General features: G+C 48.4%; 1 protein-coding gene across 2 annotated transcripts; it reads right to left on the minus strand.

Moving 5' to 3' along the window:
* Positions 1-2,978: 2,978 nt before the first annotated feature.
* On the minus strand, positions 2,979-17,170 carry ESYT1 (extended synaptotagmin 1). 2 transcript variants are annotated; one of them, XM_016224537.2, is made up of 31 exons: positions 16,694-17,168; positions 15,105-15,146; positions 14,784-14,918; positions 14,591-14,664; positions 14,419-14,491; positions 14,168-14,257; positions 13,944-13,999; positions 13,395-13,518; positions 13,131-13,307; positions 12,923-13,005; positions 12,566-12,614; positions 12,353-12,439; positions 12,159-12,251; positions 11,856-11,927; positions 11,549-11,635; positions 9,600-9,749; positions 9,113-9,268; positions 8,808-8,984; positions 8,554-8,636; positions 8,380-8,428; positions 8,181-8,270; positions 7,955-8,050; positions 7,584-7,655; positions 7,403-7,489; positions 5,380-5,520; positions 5,109-5,263; positions 4,904-5,002; positions 4,692-4,823; positions 4,508-4,613; positions 4,244-4,293; positions 2,979-3,840 (listed from the first exon to the last, which is right to left on the minus strand). In XM_016224537.2, the coding sequence occupies exons 1-31, from the start codon at positions 17,081-17,083 to the stop codon at positions 3,801-3,803; spliced, it is 3,315 nt and encodes a 1,104-aa protein (XP_016080023.1). In that variant the 5' UTR covers positions 17,084-17,168; the 3' UTR covers positions 2,979-3,800. The 2 variants fall into 2 exon arrangements, with proteins under 2 accessions (XP_016080023.1, XP_016080024.1); XM_016224538.2 differs by lacking the exon at positions 5,380-5,520 and having other exon boundaries at positions 16,694-17,170.
* Between the last annotated feature and the right edge of the window lie 1,992 nt (positions 17,171-19,162).

A 19,162-nucleotide genomic window follows, 5' to 3' on the forward strand; every position in this document is an offset into this window, starting at 1 on the left:
AGTAGGTTGCCTTTTTTTATTATTATTAAATATATCTTTATTGATTTCAGAGAGGATAGGAGAGGGAGAGAGATAGAAACATCAATGATGAGAGAATCATTGATCAGCTGCCTAGCCCGCAACCCAGGCATGTTCCCTGACTGGGAATCGAACCCTGATCTCCTGGATCCTAGGTCAATGCTCAACCACTGAGCCACACCCAGCTGGGCTATTTGTTGATTTTAGAAAGAGGAAGGGAGAAACATCAATTGTTGTTCCACTTATTTTTGCATTCATTGGTTGATTTTTTGTTGTTGTTAATCCTCACCTGAGGATATTTTTTCCATTGATTTTTAGAGAGAGTGGAAGGGAGGGAGAGGGGGAGAGAGAGAGAGAGAGAAACATCAGTGTTTCAATGAGTGAGAGAGACATATCCATTGGTTGCCTCCCATACACTCCCTGACGGGGACTGGGAATTGAACCTGCAACCCAGGTATGTGCCCTTGACTGGGAATCAAACTGGGCCCAAAACACTAACCACTAAGCCACACTGACCAGAGCTCATTGGTTGATTCTTGTATGTGCCCTGATGGGATCGAATCCACAACCTTGGTGCATAGGGGCAGTGCTCCAACCAGCTGAGCTACCTGGCCACAGTGAGAACTACCTATATTTCTGACAGAGAATTAGTTAAATTATGGTGCATTCTATGGAATTATACACAACCATTAAAATTAAATTTTTGCCCAGCCAGTGTGGCTCAGTGGTTGTGCATTGACCTATGATCGAGGTTCAATTCCCGGTCAGGGCACGTGCCCGGGGTTGCAGGCTCGATCCCCAGTAGGGTGTGTGCAGGAGGCAGCTGATCAATAACTCTCATCATTGATGTTTCTCTCTCCCCCCTTCCTCTCTCTGAATCAATAAAGACTTTTTTTTTTTTAATTATATTTTCAAAGAATATATAATGAAGTGTAAAAATGCTTATGTTTTAAATGAAAAAAGCAGGTTATAATATGCTAATTTATAAAATAGGTACTCCTGTAATAATGTTAGCTTTTACTCCCTGTATTAGTGACCACATGGCCTTAAAGAAGGCTGCTGCAGCCCGGCCGGGCATGGCTCGGTGGTTGAGCGTCGGCCTGGGATCCAGGCGATTGGGGTTCGATTCCCGGTCAGGGCACGTGCCCGGGTTGCGGGCTCGATCAATGACTCTCTCATCATTGATGTTTCTATCTCTCTCTCTCCCCCTTCTTTCCTCTCTGAAATCAATAAATATATACTTTTTTTTTAAAAAAGAAGGCTACTGCAGCTGCTACTTCTGCTGCAGCAGAAAGGAAGGGGCAATGAGGGCTCTCTTCTGTTGATACTGGAGTCCCCAGCTGATTCCTCTTACATCTTGTTCACCATAGCTGGGTCATAGAGCCAGTTGCAGGGGAAGCTGGGAGAGTGACTGTATAGCAAAAAGAATCGTGATTAATCCTTTGGAGCTAACACACTGTCACAAGGAATGCTGTGGGGTTTTCTGAATATAGGGAAGAGGGGGAAATGGCTGTTGGCTAGACAACTGTGTTACTACACCCACTTAACTACAGCACACGTGTTTGGGCCCATAAAGCCACATTCCAAGGGGGTAGTATTTGTAAACACAAGTTACAGTGTACCCATATGCAACTATATCTGCCTTTCTCTGGAAGAGGTAGGCATCATGTATGTGTCAATGTGGAAGTCCAGCTGTTTGAGAAATAACAGTAAATTCTTGTGATTAATGATCCTTAATTTGTTTAATCTCTGTATATATAAGTGCAACAGTTATTGAATTATCTCATCTTGTATTTAATACGTAGATCAATACTTCCTCCCTTATGTATCCTGAACTTGAGAAAGTTGGAAGAGTAGGGACCCTTCTGGAATGGAGAATTTGTGCCATGTCCTTAGGTTTTCTGGAAATGTTTATTAGTTGAAGTGATGAACTAGGTCAAGAGTGTTTCCTAATATCACACATTGCAAGATCCCTGGTTGTAGCCGAAGCCAGCTAGGACAGGAGGCCTTGGGCCACATGCCCAGTACCAAATATAAGACAGGGTCCTTAGTTCTTCTGTCCTGTTTTTGCAGTTCCCCCCTTAAGTTTCTGGGTCAGGGGGAGGGCAACTGAGACCTTTCGCTCATGGCCAATGCTTGGGATTCCCTTAAGTTGATAAGAAAGTAGAATGGCAGAAGAACCATCAATGACTACAGAGGAGTTATTGAAAAATAAAACGAGCTGAGTTAGTAGATGGCATGGAGTATAAGTTCAACTTTTGCTAATAAGGTGAATTTTGACAACCTGTGGAACTGAGTTTTCTTTGCCCCCGAGCCTTTCCTCTCCTCCCAGTGGACAGCATCCTAAAGTTTATGTTCTTCCAGAGGCAATAAGGCCCTGCTGAAGCAGTTATGAAATCTCCAAGGTCCTATTCCAGTAACTGTTTTTGGTAGTTCTCTCCCTCTATCTCACTCTCTTTCCATGTGGTTGGTAGAACAGATGGTGCACTGTTTCTACAGCTTGCATTCCAGGAAGGGTCCCAAAAGGAGCAGAGTTCAAGGTGAGCAGACCTGAATGGGTATAAAATACCCCTCATTTAGCTGCCCTTTGGGTGGGCCTGAAGTCTTTTTGGGTATAGGTAAACATACCACTGAGGCACAGGGCTTCCAGGTTCACTGGGTTTGGGAATCCTTTTCCTGGAAAGCCCATGAAATAATGGTCAGCAGGCAAGTTGGGTGGGTAACACACTCCATCAAAGTGACTGGGAATGAATCTCACCGGAAACTCAGCAGCAGCTACGTCACACAGGTCCCTTGACCATCCTCAACAGAACCAACATTCTTTGTGGCTGAAACCACAGTAGGTTCTGACCACTAGGTAAACTGACATGATTTGTGAATTAAATAAAAGCTTTTGACACTTGAAATAAGCATCTGATAGGTAGGGTAGATTCCCTGTCCTTAAGGAAAAGAGCCACAGCTGGTTTGAATATGTTTAATGTAAGATACAGTGCTTGGCAGAGCTGGTGCAGAATGAAGAGATTCCGACTAGTCAGTGAGTTAACAGAGTAGGCATATAACAAAAAATTGGACCTGCTGTTCTGAGTCCTCCAAGGCCCTCTGCACAGCACCAGCTAGAGGCTCCAAGAGTGATACCGGCTACTTAAAGGCTTGGGTAGAATCCAAGTGTTCCCAATTCCCAGAGTGAATCAGGAGACTGGCTGGCCCCAGTCATCATAGCAGGTACAATTTTCAGGACAGGCTTGAGGAAAGTGGAAACAGAAATGGACATGGGGGCCTGGGTTGCTCTATACTCGCTACATGCAGTGGTCCAAGAGGCTCAGAGCTTGAGTGGTTAGCCTATCCGCTTTCCCACCCTTGTATTTTCCTTTCTCTTCCTGTTTACGATAGGGAAGAAGATGATCCTTCAATTAAAGACGTCTTTCCAAAAGTGTATTTGGCATAAGCTAATGCCACTGCTAGTGCTGCCAGTGGCCAGGCACAGGTACAGAAGGCCCTGAGGAGTTGGGCGCAAAGGAGACTTTGCAGGCAGAGCAGGAAATAGCCAGCTCAGGTCCCTGCCCCAGGAGCCCAGAAGGATAAAGGCCGTGCAGTAAAGAAAGGGTAACATATGGTTTCCCTCTTTGGTGAGGCAAAGGCCCTAGCATGGGCCTGGGAGGTTGAGAGGGCTGAGGGGTGCAGGCTCTGCCCTCGGGCCCTAGCTTTTGGCTCATCACATTGAGGTGGTGATGCAGCAAGAGGCCAGGCAGAGAGACAGCAGTGAAGCTGTTAATCCCCTCATTTTAGGAGCTGCCTTTGTCCTTGTCATCCATGAGGTCATACCTGTGGGAGAAAGAGAATACTCAGGTATAAAGTTAACTCTTGCCCTGGCCAGTGTGACTCAATGGTTGGAGCATCAGCATACACACCAAATGGTCGTGGGTTTGATTCTCAGTCAAAGGCACATGCCTGGGTTGCAAGTTCAATCCCCCACCCTGGTTGAGGTGCATGTGGGAGGCAGCTGATTGATGTGTCTGTCTCACATCGATGTTTTTCTCTCTCTCTCCCCCTCCCTTCCTTCTACTCTCTAAAAAAATCAATATGAAAATATGAGACACAATCTAAGAGCTTTTATACTTCAGAGAATCAATGGTTCTCAGCTCAGTTTGCATACTATTCCCCCTTCCCATAATTGGGATTTCTTCTACTTAAATCTAGGCCCATCCCCGGACCATCAGATACTCACCACTGGGCTGCGCCCTGGGAAAGGTCTGTCTCAGCGAGGTCCAATTGCACCTGTGTTGGAGGATGGTAAAGGCAAGACGTTATTTTCATAGCTCCACAGACCATGTCTCATCATCACACTTGCTGGTCCCAAACCAGTGCAGAGGTGATTGGGTTACCTATCAAGTAATGTCACCTGGGGTGCTTCCTCCCTAATAGGGATTACAGCCTTGATACCAGCAGCTTCTAACTCTCATCTTTGCTCTGTCCATTCTCACCCTCTTACCTTCCCCAGCAGCTCACGCTCTCTTGACATGAAGGAGGAATTAGACTTCACAGAGACTTCCAACTTTCGCCGGAGGGCCTCATCCAGGGGAAGTTCCCACTCAAACCTGGAGAGGGACTGGGTATTAGGGACAGGTATCCTTCTCAAGCCTGCCATCTTTCCACCTGAATGCCCACTGACTGACCGTTCATTGAATTCAGGATTTAGGGTCTTCTTCTTCTGTGAGGTCTTCCTCTTGGTGCCCCGGTTCTTGTCTGGCAGCAGCAACAGTGACACATAGGGGTCAGGGGGATCCCGTCCATTCTGTCTAAGGGACCTGCAGCAGGAAGATGAAGGTGATAAGGCAACACAAGGGGGAGGGAGAGAACTCGGAGGATCTGATTGATGGAGTCTCACCGGCAACTGTGAACGATGCTAACCAGCTTCCGTTCTTCACTGTAGTACCAAACAGTCAGTCTCACCTGGCCCAGAGGCCCGATTGGAGCCTCAAGGGGGCTGTAGAGAGATGGAGATAGGTCTGGGAGAAGGCAGTGCCTAGGGAAACTGTGGCTCATCCTTTATATTCCTGACTGCATCCCATCTTTCTATCCTAGTCCTTTACCTGTCACCATGTGTTAGGCGCTGCCGGAGCTCTGGGGCTGAGGAGGTGGTGTGAGGCAGTCCCTCCCAGATCTCTAGCTCTTCACTCAGAGGTGAGGAGCTGTAGCTATGGCTGTGGCTATGAGCTTCTACTCCTGAGTGCTGGGACACCAGGATCTAGGAGGGCAAGAAAGCTGTGAGCTGGGCAGAGTTCTGCTCCACTACCTTGCTATGAGGATGCAGCTCTCTGTTCCCACCAACCCTTCCCCTCCTGCCAACCATCTGGTACTCACCCCGAGCTGTGCTCTCAGTAACACCTGCCCTTGACCATTGCTGAGTGTAAACCAGCGGTCCATGCAGAGCTGATCAGCCCCAAGGAGCTCCGAGAGCGGCAGGGATAGTGAGCCCAGTGTACCAGTCCCCTCACCCCGAACCTGTGGAGCAACAGCACTGATTGAAAGATAAAGGATTTAATCCTAGTGTCCCAGGCCCAAACGCTTGGACTCAGGTGGTTTTGGTGAGAGACTCCTCTTTGTGAAAGGCAGGGAAGCCCTGGTAACAGTTAAAGGTCTCATCACTTCCTTTCCTTTCTTAACCAGAGTAGATTATACTATCTCCAAATGTTAACCTTCAAAACCTTCCAGTTTCCTTTGTTCTAACATAATTCTAATTAATATGCCTAAATCTCTATTTCATGATTTGCCAACTTTGGTATCCACTGATTGATTCTCTGCTATGCAAGATGAGGAATTGAGCTCATTTGCATATCTACCTCTGCTAGTGTTGTTAACAGTTACATTATTTTATTTTCTTAACTTTTTTCTTTTTATGCCCCTAACCCGTGGGTCCATGGGCCGAAGCTCCAACCACTGAGCCAAACCAGCCAGGGCTAGTTACATTATTTTAAATTCTATTGGTTTCTAATCATGTAATTCTCTACTTATTCTTCTATTAACTTTAAAAGGTATCTGACTACTCCATAAGAAGTGAGCAGTCCTATATTACCTTCCACCTCTCCTGTCCCTATCTCCCATACCTCTTCACATTTTGCTCACCCTTCAACCTAGTGATATCTAGTTTCTACTCCATTTATCCCACTGAAGTTGCTGCAATAATCAGTGACCTAGTTTTCAAAGTCAATGAATAATTTTCAATAATCTAACTTTACCTCTCAGCAACATCTGGCCACTTCCTGTCTTTTGAAATACTCCTTTCAATATCTGTAACCCACTCTTTCCTGGTGAGTATCCCCCTGCCCTGGCTATACTTGAGGCCCTTTGAAGAGCTCTTCTTCCTCCACCTGCCCCGTCATTGTTACAGGGCCCAGCATGTCCATCCTTTGTCTTTTTTTCACTCTACACAAGCCCTATGAGATCTCACTCACACTCATGATGACAGCTGCTGCTACCTGTTGCTTGCTCATGATGCTCTAAGAGGGAGAGGGAAGAACATCATAACAGGCCATAGATCTATCTTCTGGATGGCTGTCTCCCCTTGGATGTCTCTCTCAGATCTCAAATGCAAAAACTCCTGCTTTGTGCATTCCCTATGTTGTCAAAGGCACCTTTGTCTCTCCAGCCGCCCATGCTAAAAAAACAGGAGTTAGCATCTAGGCTGTCCCTTGTTCCTCCTCCCACTCCATGTAAAAATAATCACCAAATACCATCCAGCCTCTGTCATTTCTTACTTCAGTTACTCTAATAATCTCTTAACTGATCTAGCTGGCTCCAGTGCTGTCCATTCTTTATCTTGCTCTCAGCATGATCTTCCTAAATTAGAAATCTGAATATGTCACCTCTCATTCCTTCACATATTTCCCTATGCCTTTAGGATAAAATCCAAATTCTTAGCATAATATTCAAAAGCCCCTGTGATCTTGCACCTGCCTGCCTCTCTAATCTATAATTTGCTTGCTTTCTTCTCCAGTCTTTTCTTAGACTGGAGAGTTTTCCTGATCATCTTTTCCTGGTCAGAGACTATTTACTCTTAAATTCAGGGGACATCCAAGGATGCATTTCTTACTACCTCCACCTTTTCCCCTAGTCTGAGTTAGAACCCATCTTCCCCCCTTCCCCCGCACAGTGCCTTTTACTTCAGCAATTATCAGTCTGGAAGTATTCTCTGGAAATAATTTTTCTTCCAAAAGAGAGTATGAGCTCCATAAAGATGAGAAATCTTTTATCTCTAAATGCCCTGTGCACAGAGGCTCTGTAGCTCAGAGGTTAGAGCACTGCTCTCGTAAATGCCCTGTGCCTGATTCAGTGCCTGGCCCATGATGGATATCTGCAAAATGTTTGTAGAATGAATTTATAGTACCTGCAACTCCAGGCTCTCAGTGTTTGGTTTCCTGATGAGAAAGGAGGCACTCTCATCCCAGATGGGGGCTGAAGTTTGGGAAACAGTCTGGTGGAGATGAGGGGTGATCAGCAGTGGTTGATAGTCTCTTCTCTACTCCTCTTATCCCTCCCTTTCTTATCCCTGCAGCATTTCGTAATACCTTAGTTTTATGAGAAGTATCTCCCACAGTGATAGAAGCGTAAGGGCTGGGAGGCTTGGTACCTTTTCGGAGCTAAAAAGAGAATAGTGTGTTAAATATTAAATATTTAATACAAATATTAAAAGTTGTCTTAAATTGGGAGCAAGTTAGGCAGATCCTCCCTCCAAATTGTATCCATAGCCAGCGGTCATGTCCCCATTATCACTTAACAGCCACCACCCTCCTTGGACAGACAATTCTTCCCACCCCAGCACCACCCTGGGAAAGAGAGGAATTTGGAATTTACTGTTATTCCAAATATACCAGGAGCATCCAAACCTGAGGGAGGTGGAAGGAGGGCCAGGGAGTTATGGGGCGTGGGGAGATCTCACCGGCAGGTCCTCAGCCCGCTCCACATAGACGGACAGCAGGGCTGCTGCCAGTTCTGCACTCTTCTGAGTCTGGATCAAACTGTTCACCTGCAGCACCTGGGGGAAGACACACAGGGGGTTGAGGAGTGGTGACTAACATCCTGTATTAGTATATACCTTAAAATCAGATAGAAGTGTTCATCTTGACACATCTGGGGTCCCTTCCTTCCTCTTGTAGCTTCCTTACCTCCTCTAACTCAGCAGCAGTGGGACGGGGGGTCAGTCGCTCCAGACGCAAGTGCAGGCGGCCAGATGGAACATCCTCCAGGGTCAGCCACTGTGGTAGTAGGCAGGGTTAAAATTTGGAGGTGTGGGGACAGAGAGACTATGAGAATGAGCCTTGGGTCAAGATCAGGAAGGATTGTTGATTCTAATTCTATGCTCACCTCATCAAGAAAGCCACTGTTTAGGACTGCGGTGAGACTCACTTTACACCTGTGAAAGAGAAAGATTAAGCCAAGAGGTCAGTGGTCAGAGCCAAGCTTTTGTCTCCCTGAGGCCAGACTTCCAAGGCCTACAGAGGCTCAGCCTATGTCCCTGGCTAGACTCCAGCCTCTCACCTGCCCAGAAAGTCATCCTTGTCCAGGTCCTTGTCAAAAACCTCAACCCCTAGCTCTTGGCCTGGAATTGATGTGACAATCACCTAGTGGGAGAAAATAGTGCAGACAAAAGGGGATTCTCTCCTTTTCTTCTCCAAATGACTGGAACCCCCTCCATCCAATCAACTGAACCCCATAGCTTTTGTGGACCACTCTCAGAGATAGGGGGAAGCATGGGGCAGAACTGGGAGGAGTCCTAGCCAGTCAGTTCTGACCTCAAAAACCTCGTTCCAGCGGGGATTGAGATCTTCCCGAACAACACGGCTCCGGAAGCTTCGTCCTGCCAGCTTTAGTTTGACATAGGGGTCTGACTTGCCCTTCACCAATCCCCCCAAGAAACGGTCTTTGGCAATCAGGTCCTGGGCCTCTAATACATGGATCCGAAGAACATTCTGCAAACAGGACAGACAGAGGCACCAAATGGCAGTCAGAGAGAAACCTATTAGAACCAGCTCTGAAACAGGCTTTGCACACGTAGGGTGGGCAAACAGACCCTAGTCCTTTCCAGATATACACTCACCTCAGTCCCAAAATGACTGTCAGGAGTAGTGTGAAAGGGTCGAGGTGGGGCATCCACACTGCTGCCTGTCTGGGGACTTTCATTGTCCAGGTCTGAAGCACCAGCAGTACCAGGCACAGTGGGGAAGCGCACTTCTGATGAATCCAAGTACAAGATCTGGAAGGGTAGTGTGATTGTAGAATCAAAGAAGTGCAGCTAGCCACCAGCAGGCAGGTAGGTGTGGATTGGAGGGTAGAGCAGGGGCTATAATGGGGAAACCAGGTCCCCATCTTGACTGGCTCATCTCTGTGGGGCTCCCTCCACACACATCCTATTCATACACCATGTCTTCCCCCAGTTAGATCTACAAACATTTTTGTGTGTGCCGGCTAGGTGCTTCCACACATACTAGCTCATTTAATCCTAGAGGATTCCCCCATCCTTACTGGTAATACCAAGGAATCTAAAAGACCCTTCTGCATCCTCAGCACTTCCTCCACCTCCATACCCTCATAATCAGTTTCATGTAGAGCCTGGAGTTTGGGCCAGAGCTGCTGAGCTGGAACCACTGGTCCAGGGTGAGTTCAGAGGCAGTCAGCAGGCGAGCCAGAGGCAGGGTCAGTGCCCCTAAAGTCAGTGCCCTAGAGTCATCTTTCACCTGTAGGTACAGAAGAAGGAGATGTTGCAAAGAGATGTTAGGGAAGAGGGAGGCATCCTGGGGAAATCCTATTTATTTATTTATTTATTTATTAAAGTATGTCTTTATTGGTTTCAGAGAGAGGAGGACAGAGGGAGAGAGAGAGCTAGAAATATCAATGACGAGAGAGAGTCATTGATCAGCTGCATCCTGCACACCCCTGATTGGGGATGGAGCCAGCAACCCAGGCATGTGCCCCGACCGGGAATCACACTGCGATCTCCTGGATCCTAGGTCGATGCTCAACCTCTGAGCCACACCCAGCCGGGCCTGGGGAAATCTTAATATGGCAGCAGCTTCATTCTCTCTGTGCCAATTACAGACCCTTTTCTCTATTCTGGGTCATCTTTTCAGTCTTTTTGCTCACTCCACGGTCCCTTCTGCCTGTGCTCATTCTGTTCCCAGTACCTGGAAAGTTCTCATTCTCCTCTCTGCCTATTTAAATTCTACTTATCTTTCAAGGTCCACATAAAATCCTACTTCCTTCACAAAATCTTCAGTTACTCCAGCCTCTGTACCTTTCTTTGGCCATCCTTAGCACTATACTATGGGTGTTTTACTCCCACTAGTTAATATTTAATCCTTCTTGGATGGTTTTATATATGTGTGTCTTATCTATGAAATTAGCTGTTAAGCTTCATGAAGGCAGGTACTGTTTCATGCTTTTTCTATGACCTTTAAAATACTAGGTACCTAGCCCTGGCCAGGTGACTTAGTTGCTTAGAGCATTGTCCTGAACTGCCACAGTTGTGGGTTCGATCCCCAGTCAATAAAAAAATTAAAAATGTCCTGGCCAGTGTTGCACAGTGGTTAGAGCATTGGCCCATGCACCAAAGGGTTTCAGGTTTGATTCCCAGTCAAGGGCATGTACCTGGGTTGCAGGTTCAATCCCTGGCTCAGGTCAGGGCACATGCAGGAGGCAACCAATTGATGTGTCTCTCACGTCGATGTTTCTGTTTCTCTCTCTCTCCTCCCTCTCTTCCACTCTGTCTAAAAATCAATGGAGCCCGGCCGGGCGTGGCTCAGCAGTTGAGCGTCAACCTAGGATCCAGGCAATCAGGGTTCGATTCCCAGTCTGGGCACATGCCCAGGTTGCAGGCTGCAGCCAATCAATGACTCTCTCATCATTGATGTTTCTCTCTCTCTCCCTCTCCTTTCCTCTCTCTGAAATCAATAAAGATATATTTAAAAAAAAAAAAAAAATCAATGGAAAAAATATCCTCAGGGAAGGATTAAAAACAAACAAACACTAGGTACCTAATAGGTACTCAATATGTCCTTTTCTCTCTCTTTTTTCTTTTTTAATCCTCACCCGAAGATATTTTTTCCATTGCTTTTCAGAGAGAGTGGAAGGGGGAGAGAAAGACACACATACATCGATTGGTTGCTGGGGCTGGGGATTGAGCCTACAACTGAGGTATGTGTCCTTGGTCAGAATCAAACCCGGGACCCTTTAATCCATGGGCAGATGCTCTAAGCACTGAGCCAAACCAGCCAAGGCTGTTCTTTTCTCTTTTTAAAAAATAATTTTACTCAGGTATAATTTATATACCATAAAATCACTCATTTTAAGTGTACAATTCTCAGTTATAAAAAGTGATTCTAGATATGTGGGGAACAGTAGAGATAGTAGAGGAGGTAGAGTCTAGATAGATGGACTAAAAATAGAGATCAAAGGAGAACATGGAGAGAAGAAATGATACAGATCTGAGAAGGCAGAACAGGGTATTCGGAAGGGGCTGAACAGATGATTATTTCACCTGCACATCAAGCTCCTGGCTTTGAGGGTCTTGCAGGAAGAACCGGAAGGCCTCCTCCCATACTGGGCAGTTGTTGTTGTAGACAGCCTGGGGATGTGCAGGATTAAAGGTATATGCCACAAATTTTATTAACCAAAGTCGCCCCAATAAATTTTTTAAAAAAGGGTACATGCCACAGTGCCATTCCTGTTTCTCAAGAAAGCCCTTGCCATAATAGGCTTTCCAAAGGGGAAACTTCATCCCAAGAGCAGTCCTCCCTTCCCCCAACACACAAATGATACTTCCCACAATGATACATGGCCCTCACCTTGCTCTCCTGGGTCACATCCTGAATTGACAGCTGTACCATGGGGTTGGGTTCCTTGTTCCCCTTCTTCAGCTGTGGGGGAAGAATTCAGAGGTCACTATTATGGGTGTTTTTGTTTTTGTTTCAGTAAAGGAAGGTAGACTCTCATCATAAACTTTTCCCTGAGGTGGCTCTGAAACCCTCCTTTGAACCCTTGTGTTACATGGTGCAACTTCTGGAGCAAAGCAGAGAGGGGGCAAGGGAAGGTGTAGGAATGCTAGGCCCAAGGCTCCCTGTTCACCCACCCTCAGAAGCCATACTCACAGGAAGATCCTGGGCCCGATCCAGATAGACAACTAAGATGGCAGCTGATGGGGGCTCTGGTCGAGAGGAGACTCCTCGATTCCACTGTAGAACCTGGAGGGGTGACAGTAGTTAGACCTTAGTCCCTGCAGTCCCCTGTACTTCCAGATACCTATTTCTCTCCCCTGCCATCCTCCCGCTTCCATGTTGGTTACCTGCTCCAGTTTTTCTGCATCTGGCAAAAGTGACAGCCATTCTAGCTTTAAGTGAACTTGGCCTTGTCCACCTTGTAGAGGGAACCACTGAAGGAAGGAGAAGAAAATGAGGTACAGTAGAGATCAGACAGCCACCCAGCCTCTTCCCTACCAATGTAGCAACTTTTATCTGCTGAATGGGTGAGACCACCCCCCACCTTCCTCTTAACTTACATCATCCAGTACTCCAGCCTGTAACACCTTCCCTACATCCAGCTTCATTCTGGGGGAGGAGGGACAGTGAAAGGGGAAAAAAGGAGAGTGTTGTAATTAGTAGCATGTCACTGGCTCTCCACTCACCCACCCAGAAATAACTGACACATCTCAGACTCCCTTCTCCTTACACTCAGGAGAGGATTGTGTATGTGTGCATGCGCACACATGCATGTGCCTGTGTGTGAGGTGGGGGCGAGGGATGGGAGGTTGGGAAGGAAATGATACACAATTCCCAGGCCTGGAAAAGGATTATAATTACCTTTGTGACCCTGCTAGCACTGGGGCTTTAGAATTGTAACATAAGTAGAGTCTCACCTGCCCAGAAAGTCATCTTTGTCTGGATCCTTGTCAAATACCTCCACCTCAATCTCCTGACCTGGGACCTCATGTACTATCACCTGAAGAGCAGAGAGCAATCAGGGTCTCATGGGCTATGGCTGTGAGGACTATCCAATCAGCATCTTCCCCCACAACCTTCCGAGTCCTCCCCATTTCACACAGCCCCACTCCTCAGCTCTCCCACCTCATAAGTCTCTCCCCATTGGGGGTTGAGTTCCTCATCGATGACACGACTACAGAATGCCTGGGTGCCCACTCGCACAAGTGCATAGGGGTCTGACTTGCCCTCAATCAGGCCCTTCACATATTTGTCCTTGGAGCTTAGCCCTCGAGCAGCCAGCAGGTGAATCCGAATAATCCCCTGAGGGTAGGAATCAGATAGTGAAAAACTAAGGGCCAAGCACAGGGTTCCTAAGAGAAGGATCTACTTAATGGGGAGAGGCCATACCCTGGGAAGAGGAGAACGTAACTGGGCCACATCATGAAGGTCAGGCACAAGGGGCACCAATAATCGGTTGGGCAACACAAGGAAGGCAGCGATGGAGTCCATGATCATGGTGTCAGAGAGTGAGCTGAATCAGGGAGTAGAAAAGGAGGTGAGGGTGGCCTCAATTTATAATATCCCTTACCCCAACTATGTTTCCCACAACCAAGAGGCCTAAAGCCAGAAGTCCTTTCTTTAAACTTTTTTTTTTTTGCTACTCTTCTACCCTAATTTCTCACCTACTGCTCTGTCCCTTCTTCACTGCCATCCCAGCTCTTCTTTCTCTTTTTGCCCCTGTTGAACAGTCTGCAGCTTCCTTCATTCTCTACCAAAATGCCTGTTCCCCCACAGAAGAAAAGTCACAGCATGGTACTTTTCAGGGGTATTTGTCTTATCTCCCCAACTAGGCTCAAGGCTCCTGGAGGGCACCACTGCGTCTTTTACTGCTGTGCAACCCTTAAACCACCAAGCCAGGCTGGAACACTTGGCAGGTGCTCAATAAGTCCTTGATACCTGAGGCCTGGGATATCCAGCAGGTTGGTCATCCCTGTCCAGTTGATATCTAGGGTCTAGAAGAAAAGAGCAGGGGGATCAGAACAGAATGTATGGTGGCCTGGTCATATCCATCCAACAGTTGTCAGAATTCAGCCTTGTCAATTCCCTCCTCCATTCCCCATACCTGGCGACCCTCACCCTCCCAATCCTCTGCTTCCCCATCCCTCAACATTTCCCCTTACCGGGCGTCGAATAAAGAACATCGACACAGCCCCCACGATAGGAACATCTCCTATGAGCGGCTCAAGAATCACCCGCAAGACACCGTGAAGCTGGGAAAAGAAGAGAAGATCAAAGCCTTTCCCCAGAAAAGGCCTCCTTTCCCCTCCCACACTTCCCAAGTCTTGGTTTTTCCAACCTCCCACTTCCCCATATCTGAGGAAACTTAGGATAAAGGCTCCCTACTATGGAGGCCCCCTGATATCTGCCCCACCTGCATGCCCTTTACTCCTGCTTTGCAGAAATATTTCTTCACTTCCACATCAATTTGTATATCACCTACATAGCTGGGGGTTGGTGGGGAAGAGAACAAAAAGGTTAGTACTAGGCTGAAGTGACCAGGATCCTGTTGAATGGGAAATGGGAAGAGTGGTGAATGGTGTTACCTGATGTTCAAGTCCAGCAAGATCTGTTCTTTGTTCTGACCAGGATGAACTTTGACTCCCAGGATGCGCAATGGCTAGAGAGAGATGAATTCTTGAGAGAGAGGAAGGGAAAGGGAGAAGTATCTCCAGCCCCCCTGGGCCACTTGCTTTCCCTGTTACTTTCCCCTTCCTTCCACTTCTCTTATACACATACCTTTTCACCCAGTTCCACTCGGGTAAATGTAAATGTTTGCAAATGGGGATTAGATCCTCTAACAGCTGGGGCCACAGTTTCAGCCAAAAGCTTCTCCATATACTGTCCCAGGAAGGGCCAGATCTGGGCCACAATCTGGGAGGAAAGAGAGCCAGTCATAGAAGAGCCCAGTCCCTCCTCTAAAGTCGTTCCTTCAGAATCCTCCCCACAGAGAGCACTGGAGTCTAGGCTGGGGCTAGAACTAAGTGTGGAAGATCTGGCAAGAAGAGGGAACCCCATTCACCCCTCGTGAAAAATAAAATCAAGACAATCAACCCTTACCTTATTTAGCCATTCAACCTTTTCCACATCTGGGAAGCTGACCTGGAGGTGGAGAAGGCAGAGATAGTACTGGGCACACACTCCTCCTGTGGTTTCCTACTAAGACACTGGGGTTGGGTAGCCCACAGAGGAAAGGAAACATAAGTGTGACAGGGTGTCCTCACAACCAGGGGTTGGGGGAGGGGCTGAGATGTCCCCAGGTTTCATTCTTCCAGAGTTTGGGGGCACTGAGGTCTCTCTGACAAGAGGAGCTCATGGGATGTAGGCCACACTTAGTTGCTTTGTGGATAGTCAGGGATGTGAAATGACAGCTGCTGGGGCAAGAGGAGGAGTGAGAAGGGCACATTCTTTCTGGAGGGGGAGGTCCTGCCAAATCATAGTCTGAGGAAGAAATTCTGGGATTGGAGAAGGCCTGGTTCTTTTTGCAGCCTTCCCTCCTCTCTGACTGGGACTGCTATACCAGGAAGGTGAAAAGGGAAGCAGCTCGGAGGGACCAGAAGAGCTATTTAGGCCTTGGATTATTTTTTTTTCTTCCTTTATTTCTTTTGATCAGTGTGACTTCTTTTAAGGGAAAGGACACCTGTGCTTTATATTGGGGGAGGAGATGGGGTGGTTGCTTCTGAAGATTAGTTTCCATGTTGAGGAGTAGGAGGAACAAAGGACAGTTGCTGCCTGGGCTACAAGTCCCAGGGGACCACTGCTTCCCCATTCCCTTCTCATCCTCGGCCTGGGAAGCATGGCTGCCTCTCTCTAGTGTCAACTTTGATTTCTCTCTCCTGCTGGTGTCCCTCTAGACTGGCACCTCGGCTGGGACGAACAAGTAGGGAAGAGTAAGGAGGGACTGGGTAACGGTCTCTGTCTCTGCAAGGACAGGGGCAGAGAGATAAGGATCTGGGCCCCAACCAAGCGCAGCTCAAAGTCCGGAAAAGGGTGGGGCGGGCCAGGGCTGTGGAGTGTGGGCTGCGGGCACTGCAGCACTCGCACCCCCCCTTCCTGGCACCCCCGCCCTTAGTCCAGCAGCCGCCGGCGCTGCGCTGCGGCCCGGCTGCCTGAGGCTGGAAGGTGGCGATGGCCGGAGCGTCTGGCCAGGTGCAGGGGGCTTGGCTGAGCAGTGTTCCCGGGGCTGGGTCCCAGCGGGTCCCCGGGGATACCAGCGGGAAAAGAGAGAAGAACCTTACAGCCTTGAATGGGGAGGAGGGAGGAGTCTTGAGAACAGGAGAGAGGAGGAAACCCTCTAAGCGGCTGCGGGAACGGGGATACCCAGCAGCAGCAAAGGCATGAGTGGCACCAAAAGCGAGTAGGGGCTTGGCTAGGAGGGAGAGGCACGGCTGAGTTAGTATTGCTCCTGCCCAAGAGGAGGGGAAGAAGTCCTGATAGGGATCTGGGATCTGGGTGTGCGGCCAGGCAAGGGGCGGGATGCGGGGTGGGGATAGTGGAGAAAGGCAGCTAGCGGGTCTAGAGAGGAAAGTCTGGGCGGGGCCCATTGTCCCAAGGTGGGGAGCGGACTTTAGAGATAGGGATGGAGAGCCCTAGAGCTGAAGGACTAGAAGGGGGCTATTTTGCACTGCGGATTGAGAGTGGTCACTCACCCAGGCAGGTAGCTCTCGATGGCTCAAGTAGAGTGTTTCCGCCGTGAGCCGTTCCTCGTCGTCCAGCAGCCGCCGCGCTACTCGAAGGCTCCGTTCTTTCTCATCGCGGACCCGGCGCCAGCCCAGGTAGAGGGCGAGGCCGAAAAGCACGAAACCCACGCTGAGTCCCATTGCCCCGGCCAGGTACACCGGCACCAGCACCAGCAACCGCCGCCCGAAAGAAGTCAGCACCGCCAGGGCCTCAGCAGCCGCTCCTGGGCCGGCAGGTTGGTTTCCAGAACTCAGGTCCGGCTTTGTGTGCGCAGCGGGGGGCTGGTCAGGGGGGTCGGAGGGAGCAGAGGGCTGGTCCTGGGGGCTGGGGCTGGAGCCGTCTCCAGGACCGTGCTCCATGGTGCCACCTCTGGGAAGACCCGCGGGACCTAGCGACCCGCTCTGGAGGTTGCCTAGTCTTAAAACTAGCTCCCCACCTAGCAAACGGTGAATCCCAAATGGGGGAGGGGACCTCCAGCCACGCCCTTTTATTTCTGAGGGCTCGGGTAGGTCTGCGCGGCACAGACCAAGGTGGAGTCAAAATATCGAGACCCCGCCCCTCTTCCGCGGGAAGGGGGAGGGTTCGGGGGAGGCAGGGCCTCCCGGATTGGACCAGAGTGCCAAAATGGGAGGCCTGAGATGGCGGGAAAAGGAAGAGCGAGCTAAAGAGCAGCATCGGACTGGCCAAAAAGAGAAGGCGGTATGGTGGACCATTTTAACAGGAGAGGCGGGACCAGGAGCTCCCCCACGCGGGATTGGACTGCCAGTGGTACGGCGTCACGCAGAGCCGCTCCTCCGAGCTCTCGGTTTTTAGAGCGAGCTGCCGTTGCGAAGTTGAGGGGTTGTGGAGGGTTAGGATTCCCTTTCACTCCATTCGGTTTGGCTGGATTTGGTTTGCGATTCCTACATGTTCATTTGTCAGCTTCCCTAATTTTCATATCCTAAGCACTTTCCATATGTTCCTGGCCGTCCTTAAAACTGGAAAGGAAATTACCCTATTTGGAATGAAAGTGTTCCTTGACCTACCCCGCCTACCCTGTCTCTAGTCCTCTAGCTTGTCTCTGCAGTGTATCGACAGACGCTACAGAAACCTGGAGAATCCGAGAATTACAGAGTTGAGATAATCCACCCTTCAGGGAAGAGGGGGAAAAGAAAGCAGAGTGAATAGGAAATGAGGCTTTATTTCTTTTTAGAAATCTCCAAGAGTCCATTCTAACATAGATGGCTGATTAAAACTAAATTCGGCTCCAAAAAGGAGGCAGGCACGCTCAGCTGCAACAGAAATGATTACATTTCCAGACCCTGACAAATGCTAGGACACGAAAATAAGAAACCAAGAGTAGAGACGATTCCATTTCTCATTTGCTGGAGTCGGAAGGTTTGAGATAGTCGGATGTAGAGCTAGTGCAGTTCTACGCTGTACTGTACAGGTTGAGGAAGGGGAAAATGCAGGGTACACTGATGACCACTGTTACTAGTTAACAGGACTTAAGAGGTGGAGTTGCCTGGCCGGGCGTGGCTCAGCGGCTGAGCATTAACCTAGGGTCTAGGATATCACGGTTGATTCCCAGTCAGGGCACATGCCCAGGTTGAGCGCCCCAGCGTGCAGGAGGCAGCTGATCAGTGATTACTCTCATTGATGTTTCTCTTTCTCTCTCTCTCCTCTCTCATCATTGATGTTTCTGTCTTTCTCCCTCTCCCTTCCTCTCTCTCAAATCAATAAAGGTATATTTAAAAAAAAAAAAAAAAAAGGTGAAGTTGTCTGGGGACTTAGAAATTAGACTAGTTGGCCCTGGCAGCTGTGGTTCAGTTGGTTGGGTGTTGTTTCATGAACCAAAAGGTGGTGGGTTTGATTCCCAGTCAGAAAACATACCCACGTTGCAATTTGATCCCCAGCTGGGGTGCATATGGGAGGCACAGATCAGTTTATCTCTCACATCAATGTTTCTTTCTCTCTCCTCCTCTAAAATCAATAAAAAAATTTTTCTCTAAAAAAAGAAACAGAACAAAACTGGACTAACTGGAAGCCCGGGAGGCAAGGGTTGGTCATAAAATGATTACTGTTTACTGCAGTATTTGTAGAGCTTGTTTTATTGTTTGATGCAGCAGAGGAACTAGGGTTGATCATTGAGGCAAGACTAGATCTTCAGCTGATAAATTTTACCTGGCTCTGCAGGGCATAGATTTCATCAGGCTGTGTTTCATCAAAGCTGCTTAAAACCTAACCCTGCCCAATCTTAAAATTTCTCACTTCCCTTTCTCTACTTCTCTGAGGCTTACAGTATCTAGACTGCTTCATTCAGTTTGCAGAACTGTTTAAGGAACAATTTTCTGCCTGCCTCCTATGTTCTCCATATTCTGAGAGATAAGCAGATAGAAAAGGAGCTCAAGGAGTTTGGAGGAGGTTAGAGTGATCTGTTCCCCAACTGATGAAGCAGA

This window comes from Miniopterus natalensis, chromosome 2 (assembly GCF_054644295.1).
Source record: "Miniopterus natalensis isolate mMinNat1 chromosome 2, mMinNat1.hap1, whole genome shotgun sequence".
Classification (NCBI taxonomy): Eukaryota; Metazoa; Chordata; class Mammalia; order Chiroptera; family Miniopteridae; genus Miniopterus; species Miniopterus natalensis.